The sequence below is a fragment of the Carassius carassius genome, chromosome 41, assembly GCF_963082965.1.
Source record: "Carassius carassius chromosome 41, fCarCar2.1, whole genome shotgun sequence".
Lineage (NCBI taxonomy): Eukaryota > Metazoa > Chordata > Actinopteri > Cypriniformes > Cyprinidae > Carassius > Carassius carassius.
The window spans coordinates 15,320,588-15,334,540 of NC_081795.1; the positions used below are offsets into that span (position 1 = coordinate 15,320,588).

General features: G+C 37.9%; 1 protein-coding gene across 1 annotated transcript in view; it reads right to left on the reverse strand.

Moving 5' to 3' along the window:
* Nucleotides 1-5,633: 5,633 nt before the first annotated feature.
* Nucleotides 5,634-13,953, reverse strand: part of snx19b (sorting nexin 19b) — a 40,078-nt gene continuing 31,758 nt past the window's right edge. Inside the window, exons 10-12 of the mRNA XM_059533307.1 lie at nucleotides 12,660-12,844; nucleotides 11,851-11,938; nucleotides 5,634-6,145 (exon numbers count right to left, since the gene is read on the reverse strand). Coding sequence (XP_059389290.1) covers nucleotides 6,022-6,145; nucleotides 11,851-11,938; nucleotides 12,660-12,844 — 397 coding nt within the window. The 3' untranslated portion in view covers nucleotides 5,634-6,021. The remainder of the gene's footprint in view (nucleotides 6,146-11,850; nucleotides 11,939-12,659; nucleotides 12,845-13,953) is intronic.

Below are 13,953 nucleotides of genomic sequence, written 5' to 3' on the forward strand. Positions count from 1 at the left end.
CAGCAGAGAATATCCGTGCGAGCAGCGATGACGTCATGCGGTAGGCTTTGGATGGCAACGTCGCCTTAGTCCGCCGTCCAGCAGAGGGCGGGCAAAGGTGCGCTGCTATAGCCTGTTCCACCGGCGGAAGTGACAGGTAGCCTCTGTTCTTAGCACCGTCCAGTGTGGAGAATGCTGGCGAAACAGATGAGCAGATTCTCGCCGAGAATGGAGCGTCCCAAGCTTTCACCACTTCTTCGTGAAGCTCAGGAAGAAAAGGGGCGTGCTTTGAGCTTGAGGAAGAGCGCTCATCCGGAAGATAGCTACCATCCAGCCGGGAACGTGAAGGGGGCGCTGGTGCAGACCACTTGAGGCCGAGGCTTGCCGCGGCCAGCGAGAGTACACGCATCAGCTCCTTATCGATATCCCCCCGTCTGCTGGGCCTCTGAGCAGCGGGCGCGAGATCCACGGAGCTCGCCCAACCCTCACTGCCCGAAGCAAGCAGAGAGCACGTGTCTTCTTTCTCCGACGCGGGCCTGAGATCCACTTCCTCAGATGACACGGCGGCAAGCAGCGGACGCTGAGCATCGGGAAGCGATGCAAGTGAGGCCGGCGAAGCGGAGGGAACCGGCGAGCTCGGCCGAGCTGGAGGCGGTTCTGGTAGGCGCTGCGAGCGGCGCTTCTTACGGCGCTGCGGCGCAGCGGATGATGCAGGCTTCGAGAAGGATGCCAGGCGAGTCCTCAGAGTCACCATAGGCATTAACTCGCAATGAGGGCATCCGCCGTCAGCGAGCGCGAGCGCTGCATGGTCCTCACCCAGACAGGAGACGCAGATGACGTGACGATCTCCTTCGCTGAGCGGGGCTCTGCACGAGCCGCACGAGGGCATCTTTAAAAAGACGCAGCTCTTTTGTGAATGTGCGTCGCAGGGCGAACACACACACAGGATATAACAGAATAAGGATGTAAAGGATATGGGCGCCGGATAGCGCAGCAGGAACGGCAGTGGAAGGCGGCGATGCCAGCGGCTTCAGGATGGCTCGTCCTGCTGATATGCTCTTCCAGACGGCGCTTGCTTCCTCGTGATCCAGCGATGCGTGAGCTTCGCTGAAGAGATGAAAAATCAGGTGAGTCAGCCTTTTCGAGCTCCTTTTATAGGTTGGGCCACACCCGTTTCGGCGGGAAGTGGCAAGAAGGGCGCGAAGCGCCCTTATTGGTCTGATGTTGCATCAGCCTGCGCTCGATAGGCTGTGCAGTTGCCGCAAAACAAGCCAATGAGCGAACAAGCCGTCTCGCCTATGGCTGTGTACTGCTGCAAATGCGCTTTACAAAAATACAAAATTAAGGATAATTTTTTGCTTCAGTATTTCGTGAAAAGAGACTTTTCCCGTAGCGTCTTAGCTAAGACGCAGTACGAGAGAGCTCTCGTAAGAGAACTATTTCCCAGTACCATTCAAAGGGTTGCATTCACACCGACAGTGTGTACTAGGACGTGACGTAAGCCGGTCGACAATGATGTTATTTGTGAACGGCGTTTGACAACGTTAACAAAGAAGAACAATGGAACAACAGAAAGATGGAGAACGCCATTTTTGTTGTGTCTTGCGGGTTTCACAATAATGGACATGGAATGTTGACGGATACATAAAGCGATTGAAAAAACGGAAAGGAGGACTAAGAATCTCCAATGACAACTAGCAGTGCTACATTTGCTACAAGTGCCTGAGTCCGTACATTTATCGCTATTCACCATACTTGCAAAATAAATTGACACGTTTACAGTATGTAACACAGCGTTTTAAATCATTTTATTAAGCTTTAAATTAATGCTTTTAATTAATAAAAAGTATCCTCCTCTCCATCGGACTTCAAACACATTTAAAGATATGTTAATGACCCTCAGGGCCTAGACACCACGGCCTAGCTGACCATTGGACCACCTCCACACTTAGAAATACACACATAAAAACATTTTCTTTATTTAGACTACAATTGATCAGTTAGAAATTTATCTGGTATATGCATGTTTTGTCTGTATGCTTCCTTATTACATTAGTCTAGTTACCACTGTTTATTTGTATTAGTTAAGCTCTAAATGCTAATATTCAGGTGTATGAATGTATCTCTGGTTTAATATCTTCTAGATGTTTCATTCTTATTATCAAAACGATCTGCTCTTTATTCCTCAAACCATGATGTACTCTATGTGATCGTGAAATGCACCATACTATTTGTACCAAATTTTGGGTAAAAACACACCAATTATTCAGGACAGTCATGGCATCTATGTTAATGTGTGTATGTTTGTGTCTAGTCAGATATTGCATGTTCCCCTGTAGTGTATTTTATTAAACAGCCATATGTATTCACACTTGGTTGTCTGTGTTTGCTGCTCAAAGGACAAGGTCACTTTAATGTTATGGTTTTGTTACATGCTCTAGGAGCAATGTATTAGTAGTAAAATTATTTTTTGTCGCCAGAGAAATAATTTTACTTAGAGTCAGTAAACAATTAACACTGTCCATCCTGCAGACGTACTAATAATTTTATTGTACTATTAATGCTATAATGCTACAAGTAATTCCTGAAGATGAATATAATTAATACTAACCCGTTATGATGAATTACGTTCATATAACTATGAGCTAATTTGTTACATCATAATAATTTCATATGACACTGATGACTGGAGTAATGATGCTGAAAAATTAGCTTTGCATACAGGAAAAAAATACATTTTAAAATATATTCTAAAATACAAAACAGTTCTTTTAAAAAAAATAATAATATTTCACAACATTACTGTATTTTTGATCAAATAAATGGGAGCATTGGTGAGTATTAGAGACTGGCAACTTTGGTCACCATTGACTTCTGTGTTTTGCACCTTACTGGGTTTGAACCCAAAATCATTCAGTTACCAGCCCAGATTTGTAAAGACTGGGCCACATTAACCCACTACAAATTCCATGAGAAACTTAATAACCATTATATGTGTCAAACATGCTGTGGACACTGGATATTGACAGTGTGGTCTTCATGACAGGCCTACTTCTTCCACTGAGCAAGACGTCACTGTTGACTAAGTGTAAAGTGAACGGTTCCAAGTCTGTAGCACCTCAGGAAACATTCCTGTGCTCTGTGGTCAAACACTATATTATTACTTCTCTGCTGAGCGTTTCCCAATATTTGTAGGAACTGTTTGTGGGGATGTACTGGCAATTAATACAATTCACACAGTGCAAAGGTCAAAAGAACATGATTTAAGGTTTCTGTTAGCAAAATAAGATACTATTGAAATTGTTAGTTTGTATTCACGTGCCATGTGTGTTTACTTTAAATATACACATTCAAAACTGATATAACAATGTGCTTGACCTTCAAAGACGTAATATACAATATATTTAAGAGTTACACATGTTATAACACAGTTGAACACATTCAAACAAATAAATAAAACTAGAGTTTTCTGGAAAAAAAAAGTGTGCATTGTTTGGGGGCTGTGGGGGAACAACAGAATGATAGATAGAACTACAGACAGACAGATGTTTGTCTGTTTATCAGTGTGGGAATGCATTAGCAGGATTTATGTTGTATTTTGTTGTGACAGGGATCAGTGATCTCTAAGATAAAGGGCCATGACTACTCGCTCTTGAGATTTGCCAACTTGCCAAACTCATTTTGTCGACCTCCAAAATTAGTCCCAGATACATGATCTGATTTCAATAATCCGACGTCTCCTTGTTAGGATCTAGACCTTTTATCCGAGAGATGTTTTCCACTAAATTCTAGGAAATCTGGATGTTTAGCTCCAAGATGTCTGTGCTCGTAATCTCATAGCACAGTATTATTTAGCATTAGAAGGATTTAGCATGTTTTCAACTGACCATGTGAATTAACATGATGATGCACTGATGTTTTCACTTTAATAGTGAGGGGGGGGGGGTGACTGAATGGAATAAAACAGATAGACAGGTACACAGAGGTGTCATGTCAATGAAGAAACAGCTGTTTGAAGCAGTAGGACTTCCTTAGAATGTTTCCAATAGAATTATATTGTTTGTGGTTTAATTACATCATTTTGGTTGAGAAGTGCTGTTTCAAATCATAGTTCACTAAACTTCAGCCATTTGATAAAACATAGTAATCTTTATCATGTGAGGCTCATGTATTACTAACAACCGTAGATTATATTGCCGAAAAATAAAAAATAATAATAATTGAAACACTGAAACACATGGTCAAACAATTTGCATCATTTAATATCTTAAGTTTTGTTTTTTTGGTACCAGCTGTTTTACTGTTTTAAATGCAAACTGAATCACAATTAAGCTTAAATAAATTTATGTAACATGCTAACCGAAACTGAAAGCACTTAAGAAATAAGTGTCAATTTCTCTGTTAAATTTATCTCCACTGAATTCAATGACAATGTCAACTTCTTTATAATGTTACTTCAGTATACATCAGAACCACACAAGGCCTACAACATAAATGACCAGATCACTCACAAAATTACAAATAGTGCAACATTCAGCGCTTTAAGCACAAGTAGAGTGTAACAAAGCCATCAAGCTACTGTACTTTATACTGGGCAACAGGGTTCACAGTGCAAAACCTGAATCTAAATCTGCATGCACTGACACAAGGCTCACACCATCACGCACGGAAAGGACAGGACCATTTCATGCAACAACTAGGTAGTTTGTGCAAGCGGAATGGTGACTAAATGACATATTAATGCAAAAACAAATGTAAAATCAAAATTTGACAGTAATACTTTTAAGATTTGGAAACTAATTACACATTATATAAAGGAATGACAAGGCTGTTTTTTTCAGACTTTGAGTTACATGTGCATCAATTTGTTAGCTTTTTTTTTTTTTTTTTTTTTTACTAATTTCAATGATTTATACACATTAAGGCAATTAAGACATATTCATTGTGCTAGAATTCTAAGAAAATATGTAAACCCTAAACCAGAACCATGTAATTCTCTATTATTTGTTTTTAGAACTCAGCTGCTTTGTAATGCACATCAAAATAAATAAATACATTTAAAATGAGTAGTTGTTTAAATAAATTGTATCCAAACCTGTATGACTTATTTTTTTCTTGCAAAACACAAAATACATTTTATAGTGTTGGTAACAGTTTTGGTGACTACTGGCTTCCATTATAAGAAAAAAAAATACATCAAAAGAAATATTAATATTCCACAAAAAAAAGGTAATACAGGAAAAAAATGGCCATTTTTGCTGAATCAATATGACCTTTTTTTTTCGTAGAGGCTTTATGTCAGCATCAAACCCCTTAATTAGAGGCTGTAAATAGAGACATTACATTTAAAGGCTTCACAAGATAGCTGAGAGCACACAATGCATTTACAGCCTTACCGTTTACCAGACACCAGACGTAGCTGTGATGAATTTCATACTTAAAGAGGAATCTTGCGGAAAAATAGGCTTCATCTTAGAGATAAGGCCGACACAGCCTCTAAAGCATCTCTGAAGAAGGTGTGAAGCAAAATTATCGATTGCACATGTGCACAAGAAGGGAATGTGTGTAAACTCAAGGTATATCAAGAGCGAAAGGCCAGAAACGCGTAATAGGATGGGGCAGAAATGATCTGCGCAATCCATCATTTATATCAAGAGCGAAAGGCCAGAAACGCGTATTAGGATGGGGCAGAAATGATCTGCGCAATCCATCTGTAAGAGCTTTGCCCAAAGCTGAAGTGGGAACAAGGTGTATAAAACTTGCGACTAAATCAGATCCGGTACGTCAGGCTTTAGAGATTGGACTTGTGGTTTGATAAAACACAAAACAGGTGGCCATTAATCAATGCCTTCCAAGATCTGCGCAGTGTGTCCTAGAAACAGGGAGAGCAAATCAGTGCCAGACACAGGCTGTCATGAATCCAAATCCACACTCTCTTGATCACATGTTCCTGCCTGTATTTCCACCTAATATCACATGTTTGTATGAGATACGCATGTATGCAGGCAAGTGTTTTTAAGAGTCCATTCCACCCCAGCACACTTATGGTGGCAGCTTCTCAGCGTTTTTGGACAGGCTGTGCAGAAGTGTTTTCTGAAAGTCCCCATCAGATGCCTCAGGGACAAGAAACTCGATAAGCAGATCCCAGATGCAGTACACAAGATGCCTGCAAAATATAAACAGTCACAGGATTTCACAAGCAGAGCTACATCCTGAACACACATACTGTATTATCAAGACCCATGGGAAGATATTACTTTGCAATTTCAAAAATTCTAAGCAAAGTTTTGAAGCAAATTTATATCTGCTTGCTCTATGATAGTAAAAATGAATGCAAATCAGCACACTAAATTTGAATTCAAATTCAATTCCACTTTCTGAGAAACATAAAAAAATTATTCATTCTGTTAAATAAATGTAAATAAATAAATGTAAAAAAAGCATCATGAAATTTCAATGAATGAACTTAGAAATGAGAAACGCTTAACACGTAATTAAACACATTGTGTTCTTATTCTGGGCTCATATCTGCTTGTCTGTGTATAGAAGCTTTATTAATAATGTGTTTACTGAGTTTGGTTTTCTTTTAAAACACAGTTTTAAATGCATTAAACCACATTAAGCATAGAATGTCCAGAATCATTCCAGATGATTGAAAAGAATCGGCTCAATAATGTTCACAAAATGGGTATCAGAGAAGTACGGAGCCCCTAAAGGGTCATTTTGGTGGAAAAAATTATTTTTTAGATTTTTTGCGTTCTCTCGCAAAACGTTTTTGTTCTCTGGAGAAAATGTGCATTTCCTCGCAAAACTTTTGCGTTCTCTCACAAAGATATTTGCATTCCCTTGCAAAAATATTTGCGTTCCCTCGCAAAACATTTGCATTCCCTCGCAAAGATATTTGCGTTCGGACAAACACTTACTGTTTACTTGTAGTGGTAGTGTATGTAGTGGTACATACAGGTCCATAAGTTCACAATGGAGCGGTTCATAGAGTTTTGTTTTGAACTTGGACGAAATAGTCAGTGCATGCTTATTAAAGCATGGTTTTGGAACATACTTAAACACTTAATGTAAAACACTATATGACGAGAGCCGTGGGAACGGAGCGAGGCCGTTGGAGCACCTGGCCTTTCACCGGTCTCGAGTCTCGCGTAGAAACTTCAGAAGGAGAACTGAAGGAGGGACTGATGACAGTGTTGGACGAGAGAGAACCAGGCTCGGACTTCATTTTGTGTTTTGGTTCTGTTTGTGTGCGACAGTCTTCCCGCCTCATTCTTCCCGTGACTACGAACGTTTGTTACACACTGGATGACTAAGGCCCAATCCCAATTCTACCCCTTAGCCCTTCCCCTTTCCCCTCCCCTCCGTTTCGCGCGTTCACGTGAAGGGGTGTCTCGATTCTCTTTTGGTTGGAGGGGTAGGGGTAAGATAGCCCTTCAAATGAAGATTTTTCAGGACCACACTTCAAACGAAGGGGTATGAATTATCTCGGCAACATGGCTGTTACAGCGAACAAAAAAAAACACATAAATGTAAGCTTTTCTGGCATAAATAAAGATTTTAACGAAAAGTAATCATTTGTTTTATGTTACATTCAGTTGTGAGTTCATATTAATGATCATGTTACTCAAAGAAACGTTTGCACAAAATCGCTAATATTTGCTAACGTCATATCATTAACTGCATGATAGTGCCACAGCATATGTCTGATCAGGGCAATAACTGCCGTAGACATTGATGGGGGCTAATCCCCCCAATAATTAGAAATCGCTAAACCATTTTCTCAAATATTGCCTATTCGAGAGAGAGAGAGAGAGAGAGAGAGAGAGAGAGAAATGGAGGTTGCATGTATTCGAGTTGTTTATCTTTTTAGAGTGAGTTTACTTAAAAACAGCGATTGTATCCTCTCATCACTGAAAAATATAATGTAGCGATTCAGTATTTAAACTGTATTTAATAAAAGTCGTGGGGCAGCGTTGACAAGTTTATTTTCTCCTGGATGTGTGAGCTGCGCGATTTCCGATGTGTGTGTGTGTGTGTGTCAGTAAGCAGCTCATTAATACAGAACGATAATTAAAGGCTCTAATGCACACCAGCACACCAGTATATGTGTGTATTGTAAGAGCTAGACGACGAACACTGATGACATGTGACGTCATGGTAGTGGTGTCCCAATCCTTAGGGGAATATCTTCTGCCCTACCCCTTGACACTCTGTTTTAAGGGACAAGGGGAAGGGGTAGGCGGAGGGGTAGGGGAAGGGGTATAAAAAAGAATTGGGATTGGGCTTAAATTCAGTACACAGATTACACACCATATTATTAAAGCAGACAGACAAGCAGAATAGCCCAGAATATGAACGTACTTCGGTAAACTGCACTTTAAGCGTAGGCAATCCTATAAAGAAAACAGAGTTTTATTTTAAACTTGGACTCAAGTTCAAATACAGTCAGCTTTGCATATAGTTTAAGACATGGTTTTGGGACATTCTAAAACGCTTAATGTGGATGTAGCTACTATAACAGTGACATTGGAGGCCCAATTTGGTAAGGCCTAATAAATACTATAAATTCTAATAACAATTGTAATATTAATAACCTTATTAATAGCTATCCGTAAAGCAAATAGCCATAATACATAGTTTCTCCCCCATTTAAAACCGTCAAAAGGTTTAAAAACCACTGGCTTAATTGATTACAGTGTTGATTGCCTGTAGTAGCCTATATTTTTAATACAATATAATTTTTTTCTTATATTATGCCTCGTTAAGTGCGTTTTCTATGGGGAATAAAACGCTTATGCAATTATGCTTGCATGCACACAGAATATATATTTTTATAAATTCTATAGCATATTTTGTCTTTTTTTTCATTAAGCTGTGTTTTCTTTATGGGAGGAAAACACTGCTGTTCTTCTGGGCTTATCTGCTTTCATGTAGCCTATAATTTATTAATAAAGTGTATACAGAATTCAGCATTTTTATACAACTGTCTTAGTCCATTAATAAAGTGTTTTCTTTCTATGAGGGATACGCTTAAACCGTAACTCACCGGGTTATGATCATATGCTGGGCTATTCTGCTAGTCTGTATGCTTTATTAATAAGGTGTGTACTGAATTTAGTCATCCAATGTTTTACATTAAAGGGATAGTTCACCCAAAAATGAAAATTATGTCATTAATAACTCACTCTCATGTCGTTCCAAACCAGTAAGACCTCCGTTTATCTTTGGAACACAGTTTATGATATTTTAGATTTAGTCCGAGAGCTCTCAGTCCCTCCATTGAAACTGTATGTACAGTATACTGTCCATGTCCAGAAAGGTAAGAAAAACATCATCAAAGTAGTCCATGTGACATCAGAGGGTCAGTTAGAATTTTTTGAAGCATCGAAAATACATTTTGGTCCGAAAATAGCAAAAACTACGACTTTATTCAGCATTGTCTTCTCTTCCGTGTCTGTTGTAAGACAGTTCAAAACAAAGCAGTCTGTGATATCCGGTTCGTGATCGAATCATTCGCTGCAACCGGATCTTTTTGAACCAGTTTACCAAATCAAACTGAATCGTTTTAAACGGTTCGCATCTCCAATACGCATTAATCCACAAATGACTTAAGCTGTTAACTTGTTTAATGTGGCTGACACTCCCTCTGAGTTCAAACAAACCAATATCCCGGAGTAATTCATTTACTCAATGTACTCAATCAGTACACGCAAATATCTTTGGGAGAGAACGCAAATGTTTTGCGAGGGAACGCAAATGTTTTGCGAGAGAACGCAAAAAACTAAAAAATATATTTTTCCTCCCACCGCAAATTTTTTCACTCACTTAGATTTTTTTCCACCACAATGACCCTTTAGGGGCTCCGTAGAGAAGATACCAATTTAATATATTAATTTAATATAAATAGATGATACTTTATAAGGTTTATTTCAATATTTGACCGAAGTGGCTGTGAGATTTTCGGATCTGGTTCGAGTTAGGAATAAGTCAAAATGTGATGTTTTTTCAATTTTGGCTGCCACTGAAACCGGTCATATCAGAAGTTATGAATGGCTTATTCAAGGATATGAATTTATTACATGGACTGAGTAAAAACATAAAGCGTCTAAAATGCGTGCACATCACTGATCTCTAAATAGAACCACTGAATGATATATAAAAGTTTAACTTAATGCTGTTAAAATGTATGAAACTTAACAACTGCACTAAAATAAGAGCACGATGCGCATGAAATTGTGTTTGTTACTATAGCAACAGATTACAGGTATATCCTTTCATAATCATCACTGGACAGGTTAACAAAATAAATATAGTCAATTTTGATTTCATGTGTACTTTAAAAGCATGTAACAGAGTAACAAAAACATTTATTTCATGGTAGAAATGGAGTTGTAAGTTCATAAAATGGAAAAGATGGACATCACAAATTAACTCCTTTCAAGCACTCATTCAGATGCCATTGTATGGTTTCCATCAAGAGTCCCAAAGTAGTGAATGATCCATCTGTGCTGCCTTCAAAATCCAACCAAATTAAGGTTTCTTAGTGGACAGGGTGTTACGCAGACACTGGATTTGGACATGCCTTGTTGCCGTCCCTCTTCTGTATACTGTCTGCTAAGAACACAGCTCATAAAGCAAAGGATACTAAGTCAATGTGTAAGTGATTGTAACAGCATCTGCTTCATCTGGACATTTACAGCAGACTACAGCATGTTCTATTAAATCAAAGAGCAGCTCTCTTGAAATCCAAGCCGGTGAGAATAAATCATGCATCCAACTGTGGTAATAATAGTCTACAAAGATATCACGAGGCACCCTGATAACCGCGCACAGCAATTTATCTATTGAAAACACATTTTTTTGCTTTCTTTTATCAGCATCGCTTACTTTATTGTGCCATAACAAGATGATGTAAGTAAATTACAACCTGACCATTAAAGCCACATGTTCACTAGGCCATGTCTGTTTGCCTCATTACATATTTATGCACTTTTACAGCCACATAGTTAAAAACTCTCAAAATGCTACTATTTTTGCTGTATTTTTAAAACTATATGGAATTTCCAATCAATGTTATTAACCTCATAAATCTGACCCTGGACCACAAAACCAGTCTTAAGTCGCTGGGGTATGTTTTTAGCAATGGCCAAAAAAGTATTCTATGGGTCAAAATTATAAATTTTTCTCTTATGCCAAAAATCATTAGGATATTAAGCAAAGATCATGTTCCATTAAGGTATTTCGTACATTTCCTACCGTAAATATATAAAAAAACGTAATTTTTGATTAGTAATATGCATTGCTAAGAATTCATTTGGACAACTTCAAAGGAGATTTTCTCAGTATTTGATACTTTTTTACCCTCAGATTTAAGATTTTCAAACAGTTGTATCTCTGCCAAATATTGTCCGATCACAATAAACCATACATCAATGGAAAGATTATTTATAAATTGTATATTCACGAGTTCACCCTTACATCTAATATGAAGGCGAATAGTAGGCATATTTTGGCGTGCTGTCCTGGGGGAGGGGTCCGGGCCCGGAGCATAGTGAGGAGTTGGCGGTGGAGGAGGGATGCTGAAAAACTGTCGTGGGACAGGAGGTAGGAAGACTGGATATATACGCTTGTGTGCTACTTAAGATGATTAGCTAAACGAGATGCACCTGTGCCAAATTGGATGATTATCTGATCGTGCTCCTTCCGAACTTTGTTAATAAAACCACATTTATTATATAAATAGACACTTAGGACTTTGGTTTTGTGGTCCAGGGTCACAAATATGTAAATAGGAATGTTGGAGTGTGACATATTTCATAAGTGACTGTGATGCCGATTCTCCATCTGTTTAGTATTTAAACACACCTGTTTATTGTGGGGTCCTGAAAAGAATCAACAACCATCTGCCAAGATATCTTGTACTTCTCAGACCCTAGCATATCAGACATCAGATCTGTAAAAACACAGAAGCACACAACAAACTCGGTCAAGGAACAAAGAGATGTGCTGGACTGCACCAAACTAATGATGAAGAACAGGCATTTTCTGTTTCCCCTGAACTTCTCTTGTTTATGTTTTGATTCATTGATTCATCTCCTGAGCAATGATGTCGTGTTACTAAACAGCTGCTTGTCTGAATCACTATTTTCTATTTCTATTTTCCAAAGCAAGCTTGATTGCGAAATTTGCAAGCTTGTTTTTCCAAGCTCTAATTTTACTCATTCCATCCAAAACCAAATCCTAAAAAGAATTTGAATCGAAAATGTTCACTCAGAAGTTAAAACTGTTTAAGAAACATTTTTTATGGTTTTAGTTTAGTTAACTTAGTTAACTAGTTAAGTTCATTTTTGCAGTCTCTTATGCTCACCAAAGTTACATTTATTTGAGTAAAAATACAATAAAAACAGTAATATTTTGAAATATCACAATTTACTGTTTTCTATTTGTGATAATATTTCACAATATTACTGTTTTTATTGTGTTTTTTCATCTTCGCTAAATAAAAGGTGAGACCATTAATTTTAAATAGAAATTTTAGTTAAATTACAAATGTCTTTGCTGTCACTTTGTATCAATTTAATGCGTCTTTGCTGAATAAAAGCATTAATTTCTTTAAAAAACATCTCCAAACCATTGAACAATAGTGTATAAGTACATATTATGTGGTGTCTCACCTGGCAGTAGTTTCATAAGGCACTGCAGAGCCTGCTGTCTGCTCTCCTGTTTCTGCTGCTGGCTGCGGTGGGGTCTGGGTTGAGCCGGCAGACTTCCTCCAGGCCAGATGGCCTCCTGCAGCACCCGCAGATAAACCACCCAATACTGCGTACAGGTCAGGTTAACCAGACCCACCTCCAGCCACCTGCAGGCCAATTACAACAACTATTTAATAGGATGCTATCAGAAGCATTCAGAACATTGTCTTGTGACCATGTGTTTGTCAGAATTTCTGGTGAATTGGACTGTGATGATGTGCTGCATGCAAACAGCACAAAACATGCTACAAACCATGAGTGATTAAAATATATTCGAAAAGTCTACCAAAAGGAAAAGGAAAAGTCAAAAAGAATATCATGCATTTGGACTTCATCTTTCACGGATGTCCTTCAGCAAGTCGCAGTTCACATGTGCCACTGTAATGTACTTTGTCTATTCCAATTAAAATCTCTGACGGGCCTCATCTGGATATAGTTTATACTAAAAAATCTTTTAGAGTATCAACGCAAAATTACTTTTGGCTACCTTATGCTGAAGAAATTACAGTTAACTTAGGGATTGCATAACATTACTGTGGATGAGACCATTTGATCTTAATAATAATAATCATTTTGGCAGACAGTCATCTTAACAAATGGAACTGAACAAAAGATGTGAAAAAAGTATTATAAAACATTACCATTTTTATGAGAGAGGCTATTAGGATAGAAAAATAAAATAAATAAATAAAATGTGAAAAATTAAAAAAAAAAATTACATGATCAATCCAGTGTCATTTTAGTATCATTGATACACTATTGATACACTACAGTGTTCGTTAATATTTTGGCAATATTCGAAATAGGGGCATTAATGAAAACGAGTAATGTTGCCTGGGTAACTAGCTAAATTAAAATAAGTTTAACTTATATATATATATATATATATATACAAAATAAAACAATACACATTAAGCATATATTTTACTTAATGTTTTAAATGATAAAATTAATGACCCACAAGGTCTAGAGATGTTGTTTTCTTTCCAAGTTAAACTACTTTTACCTTGAGCCCATTTTTGAAATGCTGTGTCATGCACAAGAAGATGCAAAAGACACAAGCACAATGGTCAATCACACCTGTGCATGCTTCATAGAAAAACATATGAAAAATTAGTGGAGTAAAATGTAAAAAACATGGTCTGTGTGAACTGTTTTTGAATGGTTGCTTATAATTATTTCCAAAGGATAATAATAATAAAAAATAAAAAGATGT